Source organism: Saccopteryx leptura, chromosome 9, assembly GCF_036850995.1.
Source record: "Saccopteryx leptura isolate mSacLep1 chromosome 9, mSacLep1_pri_phased_curated, whole genome shotgun sequence".
Lineage (NCBI taxonomy): Eukaryota > Metazoa > Chordata > Mammalia > Chiroptera > Emballonuridae > Saccopteryx > Saccopteryx leptura.
Window position 1 is genome coordinate 81,030,414 of NC_089511.1, and position 25,178 is coordinate 81,055,591.

At 51.3% G+C, this 25,178-nt stretch overlaps 1 protein-coding gene across 1 annotated transcript in view; it reads left to right on the forward strand.

The window, feature by feature from the left end:
• The window catches only part of ZMIZ1 (zinc finger MIZ-type containing 1), a 50,620-nt gene extending 39,323 nt beyond the window's left edge, over positions 1–11,297 (forward strand). Inside the window, exons 17-19 of the mRNA XM_066349696.1 lie at positions 907–1,073; positions 6,017–6,274; positions 7,651–11,297. Coding sequence (XP_066205793.1) covers positions 907–1,073; positions 6,017–6,274; positions 7,651–7,758 — 533 coding nt within the window. The 3' untranslated portion in view covers positions 7,759–11,297. The remainder of the gene's footprint in view (positions 1–906; positions 1,074–6,016; positions 6,275–7,650) is intronic.
• Positions 11,298–25,178: the final 13,881 nt, after the last annotated feature.

Sequence of the window (25,178 nt, forward strand, 5' to 3'; positions counted from 1 at the left end):
GCCCTGCCTGACCTGCTCTTCTGACTGCTGGAGTTCCCAGTAACAGTTCCGTAACTCCAGGCAGACAGGCGTCGAGCTCAGGGGCTGCAGAGCCTGCTTTGCTGGGGCACACTGCACCTCTTCCCCAGATTGAGTGTCCACTAGGACCGACAGAGTGCTCTCACCTGCGGTTCTTAACCCTTCCCCCAACCCGCCCGTTTCTCTGTGATACCTGTATTGTCTCTGTCTCTGCAACTCTCCCACCCTGCCAGGGACAGAGTCCAAGGGCTTAGAGCTCCAGCCCTTGGCCACCAAGGTCAACATCACTGCCCTCTTGCTCTCTGCTGCTCGGACCAGGTTTCATCCACAGGGCCGTTCCTAGAAAGTACTCACCCCCTTCAGACACAGCGGGTGGCAGCTTCCCCCTAGGATCCTGCTCTGAGGTCCCCAAAGCTCCTGGGGAGGCCCAGAGAGGTTAGTCCACCCAGCCAGGGTCCCACAGCATGTCAAGGGCCCTAGCTTCCCAGCGTGCTGTTCCTCTGACCTCCCGCTCTAGACCTGGGTCATCCAGTGACCGGGGCAGCCCTGTGGGGCAATGCGGAAGCAGATCTAGGGACTAGCTCAGCATCTCCGTGGAGATGCAAGGCTAGTCCAAGGAGACTTGGGCCTCATTCCACATGCCCCTGCCCACAGGAACAGCCCACGCCTCTTCCCCACTCCGCCCCGTGTAACTGGAGAGCAGCACAGGCCCTGGGGGCTGACCACGGCAGAAGGCTGCACTGCTGCCCGCTGTGCAGCCCGCACACGAAGGCTGCAGGAGCCGGCTCGGGCCTCAGAGGAGGACACGACTCGGTTCTTCATTCCGTACCACCTGCTCCCCAGGGGTGACCTTCCCTCGAACTGACCCAGCCAATTTGTTTCCCCCAGGCAACAACTACCAGGGCCACGGCAACTTCGATTTCCCCCATGGGAACCCCGGCGGGACCTCCATGACCGACTTCATGCATGGTCCCCCCCAGCTCTCCCACCCCCCTGACATGCCCAACAACATGGCTGCCCTCGAGAAGCCCCTCAGCCACCCCATGCAGGAAACTGTGAGTACCTCTTCCTCTTCCCCACTGGCCCCACGGCCGCAGCCTCTGCGTGAGGCTGACAGGGCAGACGGCTCCCTGGGACCTCTCTAATGTTTGCCTAGTTCTCCCGGCGGGCAAATGGAAGGACTAAGAATTGGATTTGGGGGCTTAAAAGGGAGAAAGGGACCTGTGATAGCCTGTCCGCATCCTTGGCCCCAGCTGTTTCACCCAGGACATCAGATTCTCAGGGGATGGAAGCTCCAGGCTACTTCCTGTACACCCCGTGTACGACCTCACACACAGTCCCCAAAAGCGCACACTCCCACCCTCTCTCCCACATGCACACTCCCCCCTCTCCCCCACATGCACACTCCCCCCCTCTCCCCCACATGCACACTCCCCCCTCTCCCCCACATGCACACTCCCCCCCTCTCCCCCACATGCACACTCCCCCCCTCTCCCCCACATGCACACTCCCCCCCTCTCCCCCACATGCACACTCCCCCCCTCTCCCCCACACGCGCACACTCCCCCCCTCTCCCCCACACGCGCACACTCCCCCCCTCTCCCCCACATGCACACTCCCCCCCTCTCCCCCACATGCACACACCCCCCTCTCCCCCACATGCACACTCCCCCCTCTCCCCCACATGCACACTCCCCCCTCTCCCCTACATGCACACTCCCCCCCTCTCCCCCACATGCACACTCCCCCCCTCTATCCCACATGCACACTCCCCCCCTCTCCCCCACATGCACACTCCCCCCCTCTCCCCCACATGCACACTCCCCCCCTCTCCCCCACATGCACACTCCCCCCCTCTCCCCCACATGCACACTCCCACCCTCTCCCCCACACGCACACACTCCCACCCTCTCTCCCACATGCACACTCCCACCCTCTCCCCCACATGCACACTCCTCCCCTCTCCCCTACACGCACACTCCCCCCCTCTCCCCCACACGCACACTCCCACCCTCTCCCCCACATGCACACTCCCACCCTCTCCCCCACATGCACACTCCCACCCTCTCCCCCACATGCACTCCCACCCTCTCCCCCACAAGCGCACACTCCCACCCTCTCCCCCACATGCACACTCCCCCCCTCTCCCCCACATGCACACTCCCACCCTCTCCCCCACATGCACACTCCCACCCTCTCCTCCACATGCACACTCCCACCCTCTCCCCCACATGCACACTCCCACCCTCTCCCCCACATGCACACTCCCACCCTCTCCTCCATATGCACACTCCCCCCCTCTCCCCCACACGCACACACTCCCACCCTCTCCCCCACATGCACACTCCCACCCTCTCTCCCACACGCACACTCCCACCCTCTCCTCCACACGCACACTCCCACCCTCTCCCCCACACGCACACACTCCCACCCTCTCCCCACACTCCCACCCTCTCCTCCACACGCACACTCCCACCCTCTCCCCCACACGCACACACTCCCACCCTCTCCCCCACACGCGCACACTCCCCCCCTCCACACGCGCACACTCCCCCCCTCTCCCCCACATGCACACTCCCCCCCTCTCCCCTACACGCACACACTCCCACCCTCTCCCCCACACGCGCACACTCCCCCCCTCTCCCCCACATGCACACTCCCACCCTCTCCCCCACATGCACACTCCCACCCTCTCCCCCACATGCACACTCCCCCCCTCTCCCCCACATGCACACTCCCCCCCTCTCCCCTACACGCACACTCCCCCCCTCTCCCCCACACGCACACTCCCACCCTCTCCCCCACACGCACACTCCCACCCTCTCCCCCACATGCACACTCCCACCCTCTCCCCCACAAGCGCACACTCCCACCCTCTCCCCCACATGCACACACTCCCACCCTCTCCCCCACATGCACACTCCCACCCTCTCCCCCACATGCACACTCCCACCCTCTCCCCCACATGCACACTCCCACCCTCTCCCCCACATGCACACACTCCCACCCTCTCCCCTACACGCACACACTCCCACCCTCTCCACCACATGCACACTCCCACCCTCTCCTCCACTTAGACACACTCCCACCCTCTCCCCCACTTAGACACACTTTCACACTATATTACTGTACTTGGCCATGTAGAATTTTGTCCCAAAACCAGGTGCTTACTCCCTAGGGGTCCAAATCCTTAGGGTATCACCACCTCTTGTAAAAAGAAATGCCAGGAAATCTACTTACCCTGCGAGTATATACTTCCTGTCCTGGTTTGCCTGTTCACTATCACATACCCCACATTGCTGAGGAAGCCCCTTGCGGGCAGGGTGTACATTGCCATCCAGAGGCCTCCCCCTTCGTAGCCCTGACGGCAGAGGTAGGTAGCCAGTGAGCACTGGACATTTCCCCTCGAATTAGTGGATATTTTCTTAGCCTGTGCTCCAGACTGAGCCTTGTACCTGATGGAAGCAAGACAGACACAGGCCTTTCACTAATGGAGTCAGAGTTCTAGCAGGGCTTGGATAGGGGAGGGACAGCTGGGGTTTGGGGGAAACTGAGGCCCAAGGGCTGAAGTATTGAGGCTTCAGAGCTTCTGTCTGTTGAGAAGGAGCAGGAAGAGGGCAGTGAGGGGCTGCCAGTGGGGCTCAGACCACTCCACCTTGAGAGAAAGGTCTGGGCTTCTGCAGAAGGGTCCTGTCTGGCAGCAGGGTTGGCTGGATCTACACCAGGAGGTGCCACTCAGGCCCTCTGCTCCTTCCTCACATGGCCTGGAAGGAAGGGGCCTCTGGACGGTAGTGTTCCACACACCTGACGTGGAGCTGGCCCTGCCACTGACACGGGGCCTGGCCTGTGGGCCGGAGCTGCCTGCTTCTTAGTGACAGTTAACCGGAAATCCAGGCGAGGGGCCCTACAGCAGTTTTCCCAAAGGACCCCAGAATGCCAAGTCAGAAGTAGCTACTTTCTTGGGGCTTCGGCCACTTTTTACAAGTTACTTTCTGTCCTGTGGGGCTTCTGACTTCTGGGGACCTCTCTCCTGAACCCCCTTTCGCAGCCCTGCTCCCCAGGACCCCAGCTGTCCACATCCAGCAGCCCACACCGCCCACACGTTCCCATGTTGTGCATCCTGAGCCCCCGCAGTTCCTGGCACTGGCAAGTGGCAGCAGGCTGTCATGTGCCTCTTGGGCCCAGCAAGGCTTTCCTTGCCTCATTAGCCCCACACCTGAGTTCTTCAGAGGGACCTAAGCCTGGGAGTTAACCTCACCGTCCAGGATGTCTCCCAAATAGACACTGCCCCTTCACCCATCTCTGGGCTCTTCGTTTCTGGGCTCTAGAGAGAAGTACAGCTGCATAAGACGGGGTAGTGCTGGCAGATAAACTTCCCACCCCTGCCCAACCACAGCAGCCTGCTCCCAGCTGAGCACACTCCAACCAGGTGCTGGTTCACTTAAGGACTCTCCCATGCCAGGTGGCAAGTTGATGGGTATTATCAGCAGGTTCCAGAGAGTTCCTGCCCCTCCATATCCTGAGACACTCCAGCAAGATGTCAGGGCCAGAGGGGACAGCTGTATCAGCACATCTGGAGACTGTGTCCTGGGCTGGGGTGCCCCAGAAGTGTGGAGCCCCTTCCTGAGCCAGAATGGGCACTGCGAGGCACCCACAGGGGTGGGTGGGAGTCAGGCTGGCCTTACACCAACAGCAGTGGTGCCATCCCTCCAGCCTCTCCTGGTTCTTCTTACCTCAGGGATATTCCACAGTTGGTACCCTTGGGTCATCTGCGCTCTCATGGCCCAGACTCAAGGGGCACTATGCTCTGAGGGACCACCTGACCGTAAGCAGAGGCCCACAGCAAGGCCTGGAGAGCAGCTTTTAGGAGAGACAGGAAGAGGAAGTAGGGTCTAGAGAAAATCGGGGGGGGGGGGCATAAAGACTCACTTGGAAAGGGCAGCCTGGCGAGCCGCTGGGCTCCCCTTCACTAGCAGAGTGCAAGAGGGGCTGATCGTCGGTCAGGTGTGCTGCGGGTGGGGTGAGGGCTGCGAGTGGGGTGAGGGCCGGGACTCAGCCTTCCGCTCCGAGACCTGAGCTCTGAGGGAAGGGTGCTTGGGGACAGCAGACAGACGAGCAGGGGAAGTGTAAATCCCAAGTGCATTCTGGCCCCTGGCCCCTGCCCACAGCCCCGTGTCCAGGTCACATGCACACGGGAGAGCACGGGTCCTCATCTGTCGGAGAAGCGCCACCTGCGCCCACCTTAGCAAGCAGCCTCTTGGTGAGCCCTGATGCCCCAGGAGGTGTGGAGGGGCTGCTTCCCTCAGCACCCTAGGGTGGGCCTGCTGCTGACCAAGCAGGTGGCCAGGAGGAGAGTCTGGCAGGGCTGAGAGGCCCCCTCTGCTCCCCTGACTTCGGCTCAGTTCTACCTGCCCCAGCGCCTCAGGCAGGGCTTGTCCTGAGGCTCTCAGAGGAAACCCATGTGCCCAGTGCTGCCCTGCCCAGGGCCCACTTGGGGGGCACAGACCCACACCTGAGCTGCACGCCTGCCCCATGCTGTCTGTCCATGTCTGCTCTCCGCCTCCCTGGCCACGGGGCCTGCACTGTGCTGCCGGCAGCACCGCTCCCTGAAAACATGCCCATTTTGCTTCTCCATCCTGCCCTCACTGTTGCTCATCGTGCGTCCAGACTGGGGAGGTGGAGGGGCCTGAAGGGGCCTGGACCCCACACTCAGTGTCTGTGCTTGTCTCAGAGCCCCTGGCCATCGCCCTCCCGGGCCCACGCGGACTCAGAGGCCCCTTCCCCTGCCTTGCTCTCCACTACCCCCCGACTGGTTTTGGGGGAGGATTTTGTTTCTCTGTGCCCCCCCCAAAATAAGCATTCAGCTTTGTAAAGGGGTGGCTCTGTTTTGGGGGTTAGTTATTCTCCTGGTTTTGTTTGGTTTTCATTTCTCCAGGCATCTCGTTGCTGTACCTCGTCACCTCACCTCTCTTTTCTCCTGCTCTCTCCTCCTCCACAGATGCCACATGCTGGCAGCTCTGACCAGCCCCACCCCTCCATACAACAAGGTTTGCACGTCCCTCACCCCAGCAGCCAGGCAGGGCCTCCATTACATCACAGTGGGGCTCCTCCTCCTCCTTCCCAGCCTCCCCGGCAACCGCCACAGGCCGCTCCCAGCAACCATCCACACAGCGACCTGACCTTTAACCCCTCCTCAGCCTTAGAGGGTCAGGCCGGAGCGCAGGGAGCATCCGACATGCCGGAGCCTTCGCTGGATGTAAGTTGGGGTCCCCACTTGCCTTGGCCTGGGGCCAGGCCTGGCGCCCGGGGACCTGCCCAAAGAGCAGGGGTGGGTGTTGAGGGCTCAAGGCCCCGGGTGGAGGAGGTGTAGCTGTGAGGGGGCGGGTGGGCGGTGTGTGGGCCCGGGCAGCTTGCCTCCCCCGGCTCCAACCCAGCAAAACCCCACAATGGGGAAGCCTCAGTGAGGGTCCAGTGTCCCCTTCCATACCTGCCAGCCCCCGCCCCTCCTGCAGGCCGCAGCCCTGCAGCCCAGCCCCGCCCCCTCTCCCCAGCCCCGCCCCCTCTCCCCAGCCCCGCAGAGTCCCTCTGGGCCCGGTCTGGAGGCAGCACAGGAGGCTCCCTGCCCTTCTTCCCACCCCCTCCCACATTGAGTTTGCCATCTCCTTGTCTGCCCCACTCTCTGGCCTGAGCCAAGGCAGGGGCTGGGTGACAGAGCCCTCTGTCTCCCTGGTGTGTGTCTGTCTCCAGTTTCTTGTTCGTGTGTTGTTCATGGCCTGTGCTTCTGCTTGCTCCATCGCTCACTCTGAGAGAGGCCTGAGGTCACATGGGGGTCACTGAGGTGGAAGTGGGTGTCTGGGCGTCAGGTCTCCCACCTGAGGCCGGGTGGTCTGGAAGCTAGGGACAGGGCAGCTGGCCAGGGCTGGACAGGAGAAAATACATCCCAGCCCGTGGCTCTAGCTTTCCAGAAAGGAGGCCCGCCGTCTCGGCCGCGCCTGTCCCGCACGCCCCGGTCCCGCTGTCATCCTTGGCCTCAGCAGTGTGGTCTCTGTGGTGAACGGGGTTCACTCGGTGGTGCGTCACCTTGGATTCTTGCCCAGCTCTTCTCTACAGACCAGGCCGGGCGGGGGGTGCCTCTAAAATCATGAGATTCCACGTGACGTGAAGACTACACGGACCTCAGGGTAGAGGGTAGGGATGGCCGGCAGCCCCTTCCCAGAGGCCACAGTCAAGGACAGTGCTGTCAACCAGCTAGCCACAGGCTTGCCGAGGCGGCGAGAGCTGAGAGACCCAGGGAGGCGGGAGCTGCAGGGACGGCTCCTCCTCTAGGCAAAATGGTCTCTGCTGGGAGGCCCACTCGACCTGCAGCTTCTCAGGATAGGGCGTCAGGGGGCTGGAGGAACTGCTCGCCATGGGCCTGCCCAGCTGGTAGGCTAGAAACAAGTCTGGGTGCGCCCCAAGCCGCACGGTGGCCTGCACACATTCGGGGACAGCCTGCGCTGCGAGTTTGCCCTGTCGGGGCCAGCAGCCTGGGAGGCAGGGAGAAGGCACATTGAACAGGTGTGGGGATGGCCTCGACTCCTCAGCCAGCCCCTCAGCCGACACCTCATCTGGGCTTCTGTACTTCTTTTCCAGCTCCTTCCAGAACTCACAAATCCTGACGAGCTCCTCTCGTACCTGGACCCCCCTGATCTGCCGAGCAATAGTAACGATGACCTCCTGTCTCTCTTTGAGAACAACTGAAGCCCACCTTCTGTCGGGGCCATCCCTCCCCGCTCTGCTCCCTCCCTGTCTGTCCCACGCACACTTTCCCGCTGGGAGCCTGTGTCCTCAGACCACCCCTGCTTCTCAGAGCAGAGGGCCCGGAGGGGCACTGTGAGGGCTGTGTGGGTCCGGGCTGATGCCCAGAGCGGGCCCCGAAGACGACCCTCGTGATGGGGAGCCGGCTGGCAAGAGGGCACCCTGACAGCAGCTTCCTGGCCCCTCTGTGTGTGCTGACTCCAGGCGACCCTGCAGTGCCCTCCCCCAGGTTCTTCCGGTCTCTAAACTGTAGCCACCTCCCGGCTTCCTGGCCCAGAGCCTCCTTCATGTGACTGAGCCCGAAGGAAGCCCCCCCACCTCCTGAGACCCAGGCCCAAGCCTGGGAGGAACAGTGACAGTTTGCTTCAGTGAGAACAGCCCTCCCACCACCATCACCCACCACAGAAAAGCACAAACCTCTGGGAAAGAGAACTCTCTTAGGGGCCAAGGTTGTCACTTTGACCCCTGACCTCTAAGCCAAGACACCCTGTAAACAGTCTCTCAGCAGAGAAAAAGGACAAGATTCTGTGTTTGAGAGAGGGTGTCATTCCTGCTTGGGGACTGGTGGGAAAAGGGTCAGGGCCTCCTCAAAGCCAGGACAGCACAGCAGGTGGCTCCACAACCTTTGGACTCAGACCTGGCCCAGCCTGGGGTGAGGGGGCGTGCAGAGAGCAAGTACCCAGTGGAAATTATTGTGCCCTTAGTTGGGGGGCGGGAGAATGCCACCAGATGGTCAGTAGGAACGGCAACTTAAAACTTTGCTCCAAGCCACTCCCTACTTTTAAACAACAATTTGAAGCTACGAAGTCATCTGGAGAAAAGGAACATTGGACTTGGACAGCAAGCAAACCATTTCTTTCATGCGGTTTCCTGCCTCCTGGTCCTCACCCACCTCTCCCAAACTGTTCATGTGGGACACCCACTTCTCTCCGTACTGGTTCCCTTTGTCCCCCCAGAGGGCAAGGTAGGATGGTGGAAAGGATGAGAGATGCAGGATCGGGCGCATACGTGGGCTTAGCAGCAGGGCCACCTGCCTCAGTGTCCCCGGCCCCCACTGTCTGCCTGCCCCTGTGCTTAGGGCTACCCATGTGTGCTGGGATGTACCCATGAGCATGAGGGGGTGTTTCTGGGCTGCCTCAGACACCCCACTTGGCTGCCAGCCTCTCCCCTGTGTGTCCCTCTGTCGTGGAAAGCTCACCCCACACTCCTGCTGGTTCAAACAGAAGTAGCCTCTGGTCCCGTCCCCCCCCCCCCCCCGCCACTTTGCTCCATCCAGCTTACGGCTCTCCGAGTCTCCTGGGGAGCATGTGTGTCCATTTCATTTCGGGCTCCTCTGTTCTCCCCTCAGCCGCATGGCCTGGGATGTTGCTCGGCCATCGGGTCACTTGTGTCGTGTCTGTAGATTTGTTGTTCCCTCCCTGCTGCTGGGCCCTGTCTGGCCCTCAGTCCACCATCTGTGTTCGCAGTCTCCGTTCCCTCCCTGTGGCGGGTGGCCCCAGCACTCCTCTGGATTTGACTGCCACGGTGGCCCCTGCGGCTGCTCCGCAGTCACTGCACCAGACGACCAGCAGCGTCAGGGTTCCTGAAGGAAAGCTGCCATTGTCCCCCCCCAACACACACACACCTTTTTTTCCTTTGTCCTGTTGCTGAGGTTTTTCAACCAGTGTGGTGTTAAGTATGCAAATCAATTATTTTAAGAATTGCTTTTGTAAATATCTTTGTGAATATTTTAGTATTGTCTTTGATAATATTCAACATTTTCATGACCTGGTTATAGCCTTTGCTGGTGTTTTTAAAATACCTTGTCTCAACGACAAAGACCGAGTCCTTTTTTTAAAAAAAACAACAAAAACAAAAAAGCAACCAGGGCTATTTGTACCGATGAAGGCACGAAGAGCATGGGCAGCCGTGCCGAGCAGGACGCCCAGGCTGTCCCCGGCGTGGAGCCGTCCCGGTTGTAAGTGGGGACAAGACCGCACCAGATAGGATGTGGCCATCCTTGCCCAATGGCTGACCGCCCTGGCCGGTAGCCATGCTGTGTTGGGCCGTGGGGGAGCGCTCGTCCCAGCCAGACTTCCAGATGCCTGCCTTAGAAGTTCCTGCTTCCTGCGTGCCACTGTTTCCCAGAAAGGCCCAGGGTTCATTCTGGTTCTTACTGGGGTACCCTGCTCTGCTCACTGTCCTGTCCACAGCTTTCTAGTGCTCCCCATGGCCCAGTCTCCAGGCACCTCCCTCAGCCACCTCTGAGGAAGCCATGGTCTCTGCACCTGACACAGGTTTCCTGGGTCCCCTTTTCAGAGCTCCTCCACCAGCAAGTTCAGCCAGGAACCCTCCTGAGCCGGGGTACCAGAAGCTCACACTCGGGGGACGTCTTCTTCCAGAGCAATGTTGGAGCCAGGCCAGGGAGGGAGGGAGGCAGAGAGGCCTCCGGGGCTGGACCAGCCCCAGCTGGTGACATTCAGGGAATGACAGCCACTCCTAGCAGGGACAGTTCTGAACTCAGGAGATGCTTCCCTGATCCTTTTTGGACGAATACTTGCAGCCATAAGTAACCTCAGCGAAAACGAGGCCTCAGCAAGCCACTTCTCCATGACAGGCACCCACCCAGGCCATAGGCATGTTTCTGCCGTCACTCCATGAGATGGACAGGGCGCCGGCAGGTGGGCGAGAAGGCCCAAGGACAGGCTGTCACCCCCATCTTCTTGGTTTGAAGCTTTACCCATGTATCATGTTCCCTGTAACCATTTTATTTTTAAGAAACTTCTAATACTTTCTCCTAATGGAAGCCCTAACTCCCCCCTCACCCCAAGAGAGCTCCACATCTGCCCCCTTGGCCTGACCCATCCAGATAGGATGACGTCAGCAGCAGTGACTCAAGGGACATGTGTACATATGTAAATGAGAAATAGAGACATGATAACAGATGCATTCATTTCCCTTGGAATGTGTATTGTTTTTATTTTACGAAACAAAGGCTTGGAACTCCATTTTAATGTGGAAAAAAAACCTAGATCCTGTTAGCATTTGTGAGGTCTCTCTCCGCATCTGTCTCACTCATGTAATATACTTGGACCCTGTGTGGAAAGGAATTTTTTGTTTTTTGTTTTTATTTTACCTACATGTACTATTTAGCTTCAGTGTACTAGTCCCACACCTGTGTACTTTTAGGGTGCTATGGAAATCATGAAAAGGAATGGGGATTTCAGAAGAAAATTGTAACCAAATTCATACTTTGTATAATTTTTGATATCATGATCGCAGGTGATTCACACGTACACACACACACGCCGCACTGTGCAGCCTGAAGTAACTCCCGCGGAAACCGTCATCCTTGTACATCTCTGTACAATGCAATCATTTCATACCTTTAAACTGGTCAGAAAAGTAATTGTGATTTCTAGTCTTGCAAAGCTGTATGTAGTTAGATGATGTGACAACCTCTAATATTTATCTAATAAATATGTATTCAGATGAAACCTGTATATTAGGTGTTCATGTGGTTATTTTGTATTTAAAGATCAAATTATTTGACTATTGCTAGACATTTCTATACTCTGTTGTAACACTGAGGTATCTCATTTGCCCATGTTAATTTTTTTCTAAATAAATGAACAAAAACAAAGGTGTGACGGATTAGCTAATTTTGTGAACATTAAGGAGTGGTTTGGGTGTTTTGTTTTTGCTCTTAAATCACCACCCTGCCCAGCCACCCTGCAGAGAACACAGGGAAGAAAGCAGGGGGTTTGGGTGTTGAGTTCGAGGAGTCCCTGCCGTGAGTGTCCTTCGAGCAGGCCCTGAAACCTGGCCCTGGCCTTTCTGGGGCAACCCCCATCTCCAGCAGGCCCTACCCCTGGCCGTGGACACGCAAGTGGAAGACGAGGCTGCCGAACAGGGCCGGGCCTGTGTGGGGCGCTGGCCAGGCTCCGGGAGCAGGCAACCTTGTGGCTTTTCTGGGTCTCAGGAACAGGAACCATCCTGGTCTTCAGCCCCAGAAGGTGCTGTCCAGAGCATTCAGCAATGACGCCCAGGCTTCACAGAGCCTCGAGTGTTGACTCAGCCACCCCCTCTGCTGGCTGTTTCCCTATTGTCTCCACCATCTTTCTTTGGCCACCCAACTTCTCAGCACCCTTAGGAACCCTAGGCTTTCCCTTGCCTGTGACTGAGCTTTACTTGGGGTTCTATCACTCCGGCCCCTACCCAGGCCACAGTTCTAACTGTCCTTACAGCCCCAGCACCTGACACAAACTAACTGCCCTTCCTGTGCCAACTGAAGTTTGGGGAAGTGAATGTGACTCAGAGCCCAGCAGCCAATCGCCGCCGTCCTGCACTTAGCTCTGGAGTATAATGCGGCTGCTATGGTCTTCCCCCTGCTGGCTGGGTGAGGGCAGATCTGAAGATGGAAATGGGAGCTGACAGCCACCCCAAAATACGCCGTGTGTCAGGAGAGTATGAGGTCTGTGTGTGTGGAGGTGTGTGTGTGTGTGCAGGAGCAAGCCTGGGTGCAAGGTGCATGGTCACAGCAGCTACTAAACTGCCTGTGGCATTCACCCACCTCTGTGGCTTCTCTATGGAGGCCAGTTTCCCCTTTTGCTGGGAGATGGAAAGTGAAGGGAAGGAGGAGAATTTACACTAAAAAATGGAATCCTGGTCACTGCTCAACCTGCAGACACTGCCTTCTGCCAGCATCACCAGATCAGGAAGCATTTTCTCTAATAACAGACACTTCTCCGGAGGGGGCGGGGCATAAAGGAGAACTTCTGGAAAGGGCCATCCCGTGTGTATGTAAGAACCATCTGAACCTGTAGAGCAGTGGTTCTCAAACTTTTTGAAGTCGGGGCACATTTAAAATCCTACAAATAATTGTAGATGCACTATATACAAATTTCTGAGATATATGTTATTATAATTAAGTCAAAAATTAAAGAAAGGCCCTGGCCGGTTGGCTCAGTGGTGGAGCATTGGCCTGGCGTGCAGGAGTCCTGGGTTCGTTTCCCGGCCAGGGCACACAGGAGAGTGCCCATCTGCTTCTCCACCCCTCCCCCTCTCCTTCCTCTCTGTCTCTCTCTTCCCCTCCCACAGCCAAGGCTCCATTGGAGCAAAGATGGCCCGGGCTCTGAGGATGGCTCTGTGGCCTCTGCCTCAGGTGCTAGAATGGCTCTGGTTGCAACAGAGCATCGCCCCCTAGTGAGCATGCCGGGTGGATCCTGGTCGGGCGCATGAGGGAGTCTGTCTGATTGCCTCCCCATTTCCAACTTCAGAAAAAAGGAAAAAAATTTTATGTTACATTTTTTGATTTATGCTTTTTAGAATTCATTAAAAAGGGGGTTAAAATAAAAAACTGACAAAATGTTCTTTTTAGGCCTGACCTGTGGTGGCACAGTGGATAGAGTGTCGACCTGGAAGTTCTGAGGTCGCCGGTTCGAAACCCTGGGCTTGCCTGGTCAGGGCACATGTGGGAGTTGATGCTTCCTGCTCCTCCCCCTTCTCTCTCTCTCCTCTCTCTCTCTCCCCCCCACTCCTAAAAAAAACAAAAAACAAAAAAAAAACCCCACAAAATGTTCTTTTTATATATAAAGATACATTCTTAGTAATGTTGTAAAGTACCCGTACCCCAGATGCTGGAAGGTACTGTACCTCAATTCTGCAGGTTTACGTAGAGACACCAAGTCCAGATGAATTTTGAAGAGTTTTATTAAAGGAGGAGATTTATTAAATATGCCAGCCACATATAGCTTACATGGGGCATTCTGGAAACCTGAATCATGTGAAAGCCAAAAATATTTCAGGGCTGTTTATATACCCTTGATCAAACACGGCGGGGGAGAGCATGACATCATGGCACAAGCTTACCAAATTTGTTTAGGGAATACAAAGAAACATTAAGACCTTTAAGGTAACACAATCAAAGATGTTTACAAATCTTTTAGGGTTCATCTTCCCTCACTAGCCTAGAGGTATTTCACTCTCAAGATTCCAGGAAGGGGAAGGAATTTCAATAAATGTAAAGTGGTATGTAAATTCTGTCTCCCATTGAAAGAGAAGAATTTTCTCGGTTAACCTTTATTTTAGATTTAAAACTAAATAACCCATTGTTTTTGCAAGCCAGAAACATCTACATTCTTCTCTGTTGGGCAGATAAAATGTATTATGCTCACTTTGTAAAAGATAACGCTGCCCACGTGGAGGCCATTGCCCAGGTGATATTAATGTGTGTTGGGGGCAGGCAGGATCATTGTAGCCTGGGGCTTGGTTTTGGGATTAAGCGTTTCCCACCCTTTTTGATGTGGGGTTGTACAATCCAATCATGCCTCAGAGAAGTGACTTTGTATTAGAGACTTCCCTATTTTGTATATTGGACTAAAGGTTGTGAAGCTACACTATAAAATAGGGGTAGAACGGGAACTTGCGCTCTTGGTTCCTGAGGTTAGCATGAGAGAGCAGAGCCAGCAGCGGAAGGAGGAGGCCAGGAAAAGCAGCCAAGATGGCGGAGTGCTGAGTGAGATGCCAGTTTGTACAGAGTTTGTATCTGGGATAAGGAAGGAGATGGGGAACTGAGGAAAATAAGGCTGGTGAGCTAGAAACCTTTGATTCTAGGAAACTCGGATAAGTCAGTGGCTTTGTGAGCACTGAATGTGACTGAGTTTTGGAGCCCAGTGTGTATTTTTTACTTGCCCGCCGGGTGCAAGCTAGAATTAAAGACTATGGCCCATCAGTTTTTGGCTCCGCTGTTTCTTTACCGACTGTCCGAATCCAATACGAACCTGCATGGGCCGGGCTGCTGTGATGGTGGCCTTGGCCCTGGCTGCTGGCTTTACACTGGCCACATATGGCTGATACGGGGCATCTGCAGGCCCAAATTGTGCAGTCCCAAAAATAGTTCAGAGGCTGCTTATATACCTTTGATCACACGCAGGCAGGGAAGAGCATGACATTATGGCACAATCATTAACAAGATTATAACATTTGTCTAGGGCAGTGGTCCCCAACCTTTTTTGGGCCACGGACCGGTTTAATGTCAGAAAATATTTTCACAAATTGGCCTTTAGGGTGGGGATAAATGTACCATGTGACCGAGACAAGCATCAAGAGTGAGTCTTAGACGGATGTAACAGAGGGAATCTGGTCATTTTTTAAAAATAAAACATTGTTCAGACTTAAATATAAATAAAACGAAAATAATGTAAGTTATTTATTCTTGCTCTGCAAACCGGTACCAAATGGCCCACGGACTGGTACCAGTCCATGGCCCAGGGGTTGGGGACCACTGGTCTAGGGGATACACAGAAACATTAAGACTCTCAAGCTAACACAATCAATGACATTTACAAATCTTTCAGGGTTCCTCTTCCCTCACTAGCCTAGAGGTATTTTACTATCAAGATTTCAGGAAAGGGAGGAACTACAATCAATACAAGGTGGTATGTAAATTCTGCCTCCTGTTGAAAGAGAAGAAGTTTCTCAGTTAACCTTAATCCTTTCAGAGAACTTAAAACCAAATGACCCTAGTCGTCCTTGTAAGTCAGGAGACTTTTACATTCCTTTCCCTCCATTTTCCAAGGAAGGACAAGAAAGCCTGACCTTTTCCTCCTAGAATATCAATATTAATTTGCAGCTTTTTAGTACTGTGAAGCCAGTAGCCAGGGCTGCCATAACAGCAGCCTGGCCCATGCAGGTTCACATTGGATTCAGACAGTCGGTAAAGAAACAATGGAGCCAAAAACTGGTGGGCCATCACCTTTAATCCTAGCTTGCACCCGGCGGGCAAGCAAAAACACACACTGGGCTCCAAAACCCACTCACATTCAGTGTGCTCACAAAGCTACTAACTTATCCGAGTTTCCTAGAATCAAAGGTTTCTAGCTCACCAGACTTTATTCCCCTCTGTTCCCCATCTCCTTCTCTATCCCAGATACAAACTCTGTACAAACTGGCTTCTCACTCAACACTCCACCAGCTTGGCTGCTTCTCCTGGCCTCCTCCACGTGGCCTCTCTTTGTTCTCTGCTCTCTCCTCTCTAATGATAATCTCAGAATCCAAGAGAGCAAGCTCCTGTTCTGCCCCCATTTTATAGTGTATAAATCCAAACCTTTAATCCAATATACAAAATAGGGAAGTCTCTAATACAAAGTCACTTATCTGGGGCATGATGGGATTGTACCACCCCACATCAAAAGAGGTGGGAAAGGCTTAGTCCTAAAACCAAGCCCCAGGCTACAAGGATCCTGCCTGCCCACAGCCCACCCCCAACACACATTAATATCACCTGAGTGATGGGCCTCTACGTGAGCAGCGCCATCTTTAACAAAGTGAGCATAATATATTTTATCTGCCCAACAAATACCTTATAACATTCCCCACTGGCTTTATGTCCCAAGTCCAATCTTTGGCTTAATTTACTAAAATGCATGAGGTTGTTGTGTAGGGATATTAATTTATCATGTAACAAATATTAACAGACAGCATTAATAGCAACATAGTTTATTAGAGAAACAAATGTTACTAATTGATTCCCTATAAATTGTACAAACCTTTTGCAACTTACATAAAATTAATTGGCCTTTATAACAATTTACTTTTAGTCAGAAAGTCAGAACTCTTCATTTTATTTATTTTTTATTTTTTATTTATTCATTTTAGAAAGGAGAGTGAGAGACAGAGAGAGAGAGAGAGGAGAGAGAGAGAGAAAGAGAGAGGAGAGACAGAGAGAGAGAAGGGGGGAGGAGCTGGAAGCATCAACTCCCATATATGCCTTGACCAGGTAAGCCCAGGGTTTCGAACCGGCGACCTCAGCATTTCCAGGTCGACGCTTTATCCACTGCACCACCACAGGTCAGGCCAGAACTCTTCATTTTAAAACTCTTAACCTTTAGTGACAATTAAGTTGACTTTTTTTTTTTTAATTCATTTTAGAGAGGAGAGGGAGAGAGAGAGAGAGAGAGAGAGAGAGAGAGAGAGGAGACAGAGAGAGAGAAGGGGGGAGGAGCTGGAAGCATCAACTCCCATATGTGCCTTGACCAGGCAAGCCCAGGGTTTTGAACCGGCGACCTCAGCATTTCCAGGTTGACGCTTTATCCACTGCGCCACCACAGGTCAGGCAAAGTTGACTTTCTTTTTACCCTAGTTTTCTCTTTCCCTGAAGTCAGATTAAAAGGGAGTCCTTAGTGAGTTTCTTCATGCATTCTTCTTATGTAAACCAACCAGCTTCCAGTTTGTGGTTGGAGTAGGGCATGCCAATTTTCTACCTTAGCAGCAGTGGGAGTTGTCAGGATCACGGTGTGTGGACCCATGCACGTGAGAGTCAGTCCTTGGGTGATATACTTGATTTCCTGGTAATGTTGGAAGCACCTCTTGGACAGTCTTTTGAACAGTTTGCTGAGTAACCTGTAATTCCTGCAAGTACTTATGAAAGGGGTGTGTAAAGCCAGTAGCCAGGGCCACTATCACAGCCGCCTGGTCCATGCAGGTTCGCATTGGATTCGGACAGTTGGTAAAGAAACAACGGAGCCAAAAACTGATGGGCCATTATCTTTAATCCTTGCTTGCACCCGGCAGGCAAGCAAAACCACACACTGGGCTCCAAAACCCACTCACATTCAGTGCTCACAAAGCTACTACTTATCTGAGTTTCCTAGAATCAAAGGTTTCTAGCTCACCAGACTTATTCACCTCTGTTCCTCATCTCCTTCCTTCTCCCTGCACAAACTGGCTTCTCCTTCAACACTCCGCCATCTTTGCTGCTTCTCCTGGCCTCCTCCACATGGCCTTTCTTTGCTCTGCTCTCTAATACTAATCTCAGGAACTAAGAGCGCAAGCTACCGTTCTGCCCCCATTTTATAGTGTAGAAATCAAAACCTTTAATTCGCCTGACCTGTGGTGGCGCAGTGGATAAAGCGTCGACCTGGAAATGCTGAGGTCGCCAGTTCGAAACCCTGGGCTTGCCTGGTCAAGGCACATATGGGAGTTGATGCTTCCAGCTCCTCCCCCACTTCTCTCTCTGTCTCTTCTCTCTCTCTCTCTGTCTCTCCCTCTCCTCTCTAAAATGAATAAATAAAAAAACAAACAAACAAACAAAAAAAAAACCTTTAATTCATTATACAAAATAGGGAAGTCTCTAATACAAAGTCACTTATCTGGGGCATGATGGGATTGCACCACCTCACATCAAAAGGGGTGAGAAAGGCTTAATCCTAAAACCAAGCCCCAGGCTACAAGGATCCTGCCTGCCCACAGTCCACCCCCAACACACATTAATATCACCTGGGCAACAGCCTCCGCGTGGGCAGCGCCATCTTTAACAAAGTGAGCATAATATATTTTATCTGCCCAACAGGGTGGTTACATTTCTTTGTACTATTTAATTCATGCATTTTACTTGCCTGGACCTTTTCGGTGCCTGTAGGTACAATGTAACTTCAAATTAGCTTCTAGTTAATATTGAGTTCCTTTCCTACTAGCTTTGAGACTGTGGCATAAGTGCAGGTCCAATACTTAGAATGGGAAAGCTAAACCTGGAAAAAATTCCATACAGTAATTTCCTTACTTTTCCCAGCATTCATTTGGACATACACTGAACACTCAGATATTATGCCTTCTGCAATAGATTCTAAGTTTGGCTTTTCTAATTATCTCTTTCCCATTGGCAAAATCTTTCTCTAACTGGCTTTGAACAAACCTTTGGCAATAAGGGTCCCAAAACCCCACTGGCTTTGGGTGGTATCTATTCATTTGAACTACTATGTTCTGACTTTGAGGTGGACTGGAGAAATATAAAATAAACAATAAAATTCAAACAACTAATGTTAACAAATATTATAATAAGTGTCCTAATACAATAAAATGACTAAAGCCTATTAGATTACTAAACAGAACAAAGTTCTAACTAATATAACAGGATCCAAAATAAAATTCTTAGTCACAAATGTCCTTAATATGTTAACATAATTTCACTAAGTCTATGCTGACACTATTGCTTCTTTATATTATTTACAAAATATAACCTAATTTCTATTTCAGTCTGTGAAATGTCCTAAAGAGCAGGAGTTACACACATTCAGGAAAAGTCCATAAGGCCTTGGGGCATTGGAGTTGTGGTCACATTCTACACTTTACAGCTAGAATCCAAGTCCTAATGACCAATGTTTCTAGCTAGAATTAGGAGCAGGTCCCAGCCTAAAATAGGCATGGGGCATTGAGACAAGAGGAATAAAGGAGACACTATACATTAAATAAAGCAACAAAAATCAGACTGTCATTACCCCCAGTAGAGATCTTCGAGGGATAAATAAAACTTAAATATTCAGGCAAGGCATAGTAAATGACCCTCATGTTTACAAAACATGAGATCAGTTTACCTGATACTTGGAAGTAATACCTTAGGCTCCTAAACGGTGTTGTAAGATGAGGCCAACGACCTTAGGCACCTTTTAGCCTTCAGTGGCAAGCCCCAGTAAACTGGCAAGGTCAGGTCACAGGTAGCTGGATTAGGGCTGGAAGAGACTGAATGAACCCTCCTTCCATGGAGCAAGGGGGCAGCTTACCTTCTCGTGTCCCTTTTTCCACAGCAAAAGTATGTCCCCCGATGGGGCCAAGAAGCCTGGCAGGCCTCTGCTCAATGATCTTTATTTCCACTCTTGAGGTAAGGCCCTGATGGAACCCGATGAAGCCCTTTGGGGCACAGGAGCCTTTTAAGGGTATATGCCAAAAGCTGGTATTTCCTGACCTCTTTTGGGCCTCATTTGCTTTTTCTGTTTCTATTTTGGTCATTATAGACCTTAAAAGCCATGATCAGAAGATCTCGCTGAGGGGCCTGAGAGCCCTTTTCTGTCCATATAAACTCTTGGAAAAAGACAAAGGCAGTGTTATTAGCTGGATTAAATTAATAAAAACAGGTTTTGGTTCCTCCTTTAGAATTCCAGAGTCTCTTCGCTGCTGAATAACTCAGTACATTAGCATTCAAAAGAAATTTTAACAATACTGTTTCAAAATGATAATAAACTAAACATTACATAAAAAGACATTATTAACAATTATTACATATTTTCTAATATTTAAACCAAGATTTTCAATATTATAGAGCTATAAAACAGCAAGTAAAGAATTAACAAAAAGGCCGTTAAATTAACACATACATTTTAACATGGAAAATACTTTTTTCACACAATAGTGGGGGAAACAATAAGTCACTACTCCTAACCCAGTGGTCAGAAAACCTATTAGTTAATAGAGCCAATTATTAACAGTACAATGACTGAATTTTCTTTTAAGAGCCAAATTTTAAATTTAAACTGTATATGTAGGCACCTTCCCTATTGAGGCAGCACCCACACTTGGCTGCTCCGTTGGAGAGCTATACCTACGAGGCCTTATGTGGCCCGCAAGCTGTTTGTAAATGGCAGTTTGCTGACCAGAGTTCTTAGGAGGGGGGAAAAGGAGGAGACATTCAAAGTGTCTGTCCCTCTTTGCACAACTCGAGGGCTGACTTGAACCCTAGCCTGGCCAAGCAGTGAGGCTCCGGGCTCAGCCCTAAAGTGGCATTCTCTCAGGACTTCCATTCCCTTCTCCTTGGCCGTCGGATTAGGGGCACGGTTGCCATGGGAGAGGTGGCGCGGACAGGAGGGCGTTTATGATAGATATATGCATTTACCAGAAATTCCAACTGCCCTTTGGTTGTTCTGCCTGACTGCCTGACCTCACACTTACTTACTGGATAATTGTCCCTGAGGCAGAAGAGTTCCAAGAGGCTGGTCAACGGCCCTAAGGAGGAGCGTTCCAGAAAGCCGAAACCGTAAATCCGCAGGAGGGGACATACCAGAACTTCTGACTCAGTACCTCCTCAGGCTCTCCCAAACCCTATGTAAATTCACCCCCTAGTCTGTACCGGTGCCCTTCTCCCTGAGAAGTGCCCCAGCAGGTCTTTCTCCTCCAATAAAGCCTGCACACCTGGTGTTCGAGTGCCGTCTCATTTTTACGGTTTGGACCTAGCATTTCCAACAGCCATACCGACTTTTATTCCCTCCCCAGCAGCTGTTTAGCTTTATTTCTTATAATAAAAGCAGCAAATAAAATACAATTTTTTATAAATTTATCTTCCTAATAATGGGCTGCTTTTAGCCTATATGAGGTTTCCAATCTTTCCCACAATTCCCTGAAAATTCTTTTTACAGTTTTTACCATTATGGTTAATGATGTGTGTCTTCCCCATGAATCCATGCCTCCCACATCAGATAGTAACCATGCCACACGAAGGAACTGGGGAAGGGTGGGGGAAACTTCGAGGGGACCTACATCCACTTTGGCCCCGTAAGAAAGAGAGTCAGAGCCCTCTCCCAGTGCTAGTTTTGTATATTTTATACTTATTTTTCCTTCTATAATTTCCTATACACCAGTGGAGGGCAATAAGTCATTAATCCCAACCCATGGAGGGCCTACACGACCCCTATGTCCTAGGGAGGGACAGGGAGAGGCAGCTGGAGGGCCTGTCTGATAATCCCATTCCCTATAATCCTGTTACTCATGATCCCATCACTTATCCTGGAATTGCAATTCATTTCAAGGAACTGATAACCAGCAAGGTCCACACTCATGGTTTGTTAATTTCTAATAAATCCTTTTACCTAATCTTGTCCTTCATCCTTTTCTAAGATTTTTCTAAAGCAAGGTTTTAATCTTTAATGCTATTCCTACCCTGTATTTTCCAAATAGGTAAAACTTCTTTGGTCAGTAGGTGGATATCTGAAACTAGTTTCTATTCTATCCTTTCTCTAGTCACTTCACCCTTAGTTGTTCCTGCCAATTTACTCTAGCGCCCTTCCCCTGCTGCTCCACCCACAGTGTAAGGTATTTTTCCCCGCCAAGAAGGAAGGAAGGGGCCAGAGCCACGAAGTGTGGAATAACAAAAGGCTTTATTGAGTACAGATCACACATCCTGCCCGGCAAGGTTCCCTGGCCCTGAGGAAAGATGGAGGCCAGGGAAGTCACAAGTGGTGACCCACGTGGGAGATATCTAAAGGGTCCCTCTAGGGTGGTTGAGCTAATATGACGTGGTGAAATCTCACTGGCCTGCAGACGGTTGCTTTTTTCCAAAGGGTTCCTGGGAAGTTTATTTTGGTGTGCTTGGTTGTGAGCGGTCCTAGCCAAAGTTCGTGGGTCTGGGTTCCCCACGTGACCATCCCCCATTATCCACCGACTTTACACACAGCACGTCCCGGCCCTGCTTTTTTCTCACCCAAACCACTTACTTGCCAGCCCTCCACCCAGAGGCTGGAGAAACACTTCAAACTGCCCAGAGAGAAGGCAGGAATTGGTACACGAAAAGCAAGAAAGATAAGACAGCCTGACCAGGCAGTGGCACAGTGGATAGAGCGTCGGACTGGGATGCAGAGGATCCAGGTTCGAGACCCCGAGGTTGCCAGCTTGAGCATGGGCTCATCTGGTTTGAACAAAGCTCACCAGCTTGTACCCAAGGTCACTGGCTCGAGCAAGGGGTCACTCGGTCTGCTGTAGCCCCACGGTCAAGGCACATATGAGAAAACAATCAATGAACAACTAAGGTGTCACAACAAAAAACTGATGATTGATGCTTCTCATCTCTCTCCCTTCCTATCTGTCTATCCCTATCTATCCCTTTCTCTGACTCTCTCTCTGTCTCTGTAAAAAAAAAAAAAAAAGAAAGATAAGACAATTAACTAGCACCCAGAATAAAGAGTGTTTGACTATAGAGGACACAAGACAAGAAGTAGGAGCCAGCAGAAGAGAATAATTTCTTCAGGGGAGAAATCGAGAGAGCCCTGAAGCTAGGGGTCTTGGATCCAAGAAAAGAGATTTTATATTTTTCATGCTTGTTTTACAAATTTTCTTTTACTTTTGCCCAGAAATTTCCAATTTTGCTTGCAAAAATTTAATTCAGGCCTTAGAAACAGACACAGTTACACATTAAACAAAAGATTTCATATATATAATGTAAATTATAAATTAAGAAATTTAAATGAGCATGCTTTACTTATTCCAATTAAAATTATGCTAGAGATATTTTCTGACAAACAGAGAGACAAAACAGATTACTCACTCACACAGCTCAATAGACAAAGGAAGGGGTTCCACTTTCAGGGCTTCTCAGGTGTTCTCCCAGCCATGTTCCCGGAACTTCGGCTTAGGCACCAGAGATCCCCACTCACACACCCATCACTCAGGGGTTTCAGACAAACAATAAAAACAAAGAATGAGATCTCGACAACACAGAGATGTCTCTGGAAGTCTTGGGTCGAGATTAACCAATCCAGGTTAGCTCAGTCTCCACTGATTCAGTGCGATGCGAGACTGACTAATCCTGGATGGCCTTAACCTCCATTAGCCTTAATCTCATCACTAGAGATAGACACATTGTCCCCACTTCTATTTCTCTAGAGAACCCGACGTCTCTGAAGGCCCGAGGCAGAACTGGCGGACCTGGTCCACTCAGTTCTCACTAATGTCCCTCCAGAGTACGAGCAGATATCCCTTAGAGTCCAAGGCAGGACCTAGAAACTCTCTACCGACACCTCGGTCTTGGAGAGCATACTGCGAACATGCTGACCATGTCTGATCTATTTCACTGTACCCCAAAACATAAAGACTATAGACTAGTTACAAACAGCACAGTAGTTTTGAAAGCCCTACCTACTCCACCAGGGTTCCACATCCCCGGAGACACAAGTCAGCAAAAGCCCTCAAATCCACTCTACCTACTTCTAGTCCCAAACAGAAAAGCGATAGCGAGAGTTCAGAGGAAAGAAAAGACTCAAACAGACACATTTTAGACATTAAACAAAGGATTTATTGTTGGAATCCATGGGAGTCCGAAAGACCAGAGTAACAGGCTTTATTGAAAGGAAGAAAGGAACCCTGCTGGGCACTCCTCCTGGGGGAGAAGAGCACCAGTTACAGACTAGGGGTGAGTTATATAGTGTTTGGGAGAGCCTGAGGGGATACTGAGGCAAAAGTCCTGATATGTCCAGAATGCTCCTCCTTGGGGGGCTTCGAGCATGTGGGTGTTGAATCAAAAGTCCTGGTATATCCAGAGCCCCTCCTTGGGGCGGCTTGTCAGCTTTTTGGAATTCCTCTGTCTCAGGGGCGATAGTCCAGTAAGGGTGAGGTCTGACAGATGAGCGGAACATCAGGAGGGCAGTTTGGAATTCACGTATCTATCACTTATACACACTCACACATGAGCGCGCTTTCATAGACGAGGGAAAGGCTTCCCCTCATGGCCTCTTAGGTGCAATGCAGGCCGCCTCCTGCAAGGACTTTAGACTTTAAACCCAGGAAATTTTTTAGACAAAAGTAAGGAGAACAGAGAAAAATGAGATCTCGATAAATAGAAAAGTGTCTTAACTCAGGTTTTTCTTTGAGAGCATAACACAACTAGCTGCTTCTAGGACAGGGTCTCTACTCAGTCCCCTTCAATTATCTTTCTCGAGCACAATAGACACTGATGGACCTGGTCAGCTTCTACTAATCGTCTTTCCAGAGTACAACTAAATGCATCCCAGAGAATCCTAATCAAGATCAACAGAGTCCACAGCGGGACCGGTTTTCAGCTCAGTAATGCCGGAAAGCTGGCTTTACCTACATACCTGCAAAGTTTCAACTCAGCAAAGTAGACGATCTGTTGTACCTACACCACCGGAGTTCCACGTCTCCGGAGTTTCAGCTCAGCAAAACAAAAGATCTACCTTACCTACAGATTTCCGGAGTTTCAGCTCAGCAAAGCGGCTTTGAAGGCCCTACCTACTTGTTGGGCAGATAAAATGTATTATGTTCACTTTGTTAAAGTGGCACTGCCCACGTGGAGGCCGTTGCCCAGGTGATATTAATGTGTGTCTCTGTGGGCAGGCAGAATCCCTGTAGCCTGGGGCTTGGTTTTGGGATTAAGCCTTTCCCACCCTTTGATGTGGGGTGGTACAATCCAATCATGCCTCAGAGAAGTGACTTTGTATTAGAGACTTCCCTATTTTGTATATTGGATTAAGGGTTTGGATTTCTACACTATAAAATGGGGACGGAGTGGGAGCTTGCGCTCTTGGTTCCTGAGATTATCATTAGAGGAGAGAGCAGAGCAGAGAGCAGAAGGAGGTCACGTGGAGGAGGCCAGGAGAAGCAGCCAAGATGGCGGAGTGTTGAGTGAGAGGCCAGTTTGTGCAGAGTTTGTATCTGGGATAAGGAAGGAGATGGGGAACTGAGGAGAATAAGGCTGGTGAGCTAGAAACCTTTGATTCTAGGAAACTCAGATAAATCAGTAGCTTTGTGAGCACTGAATGTGAGTGGGTTTTGGAGCCCAGTGTGTATTTTTGCTTGCCCGTCGAGTGCAAGCTAGAATTAAAGACTAT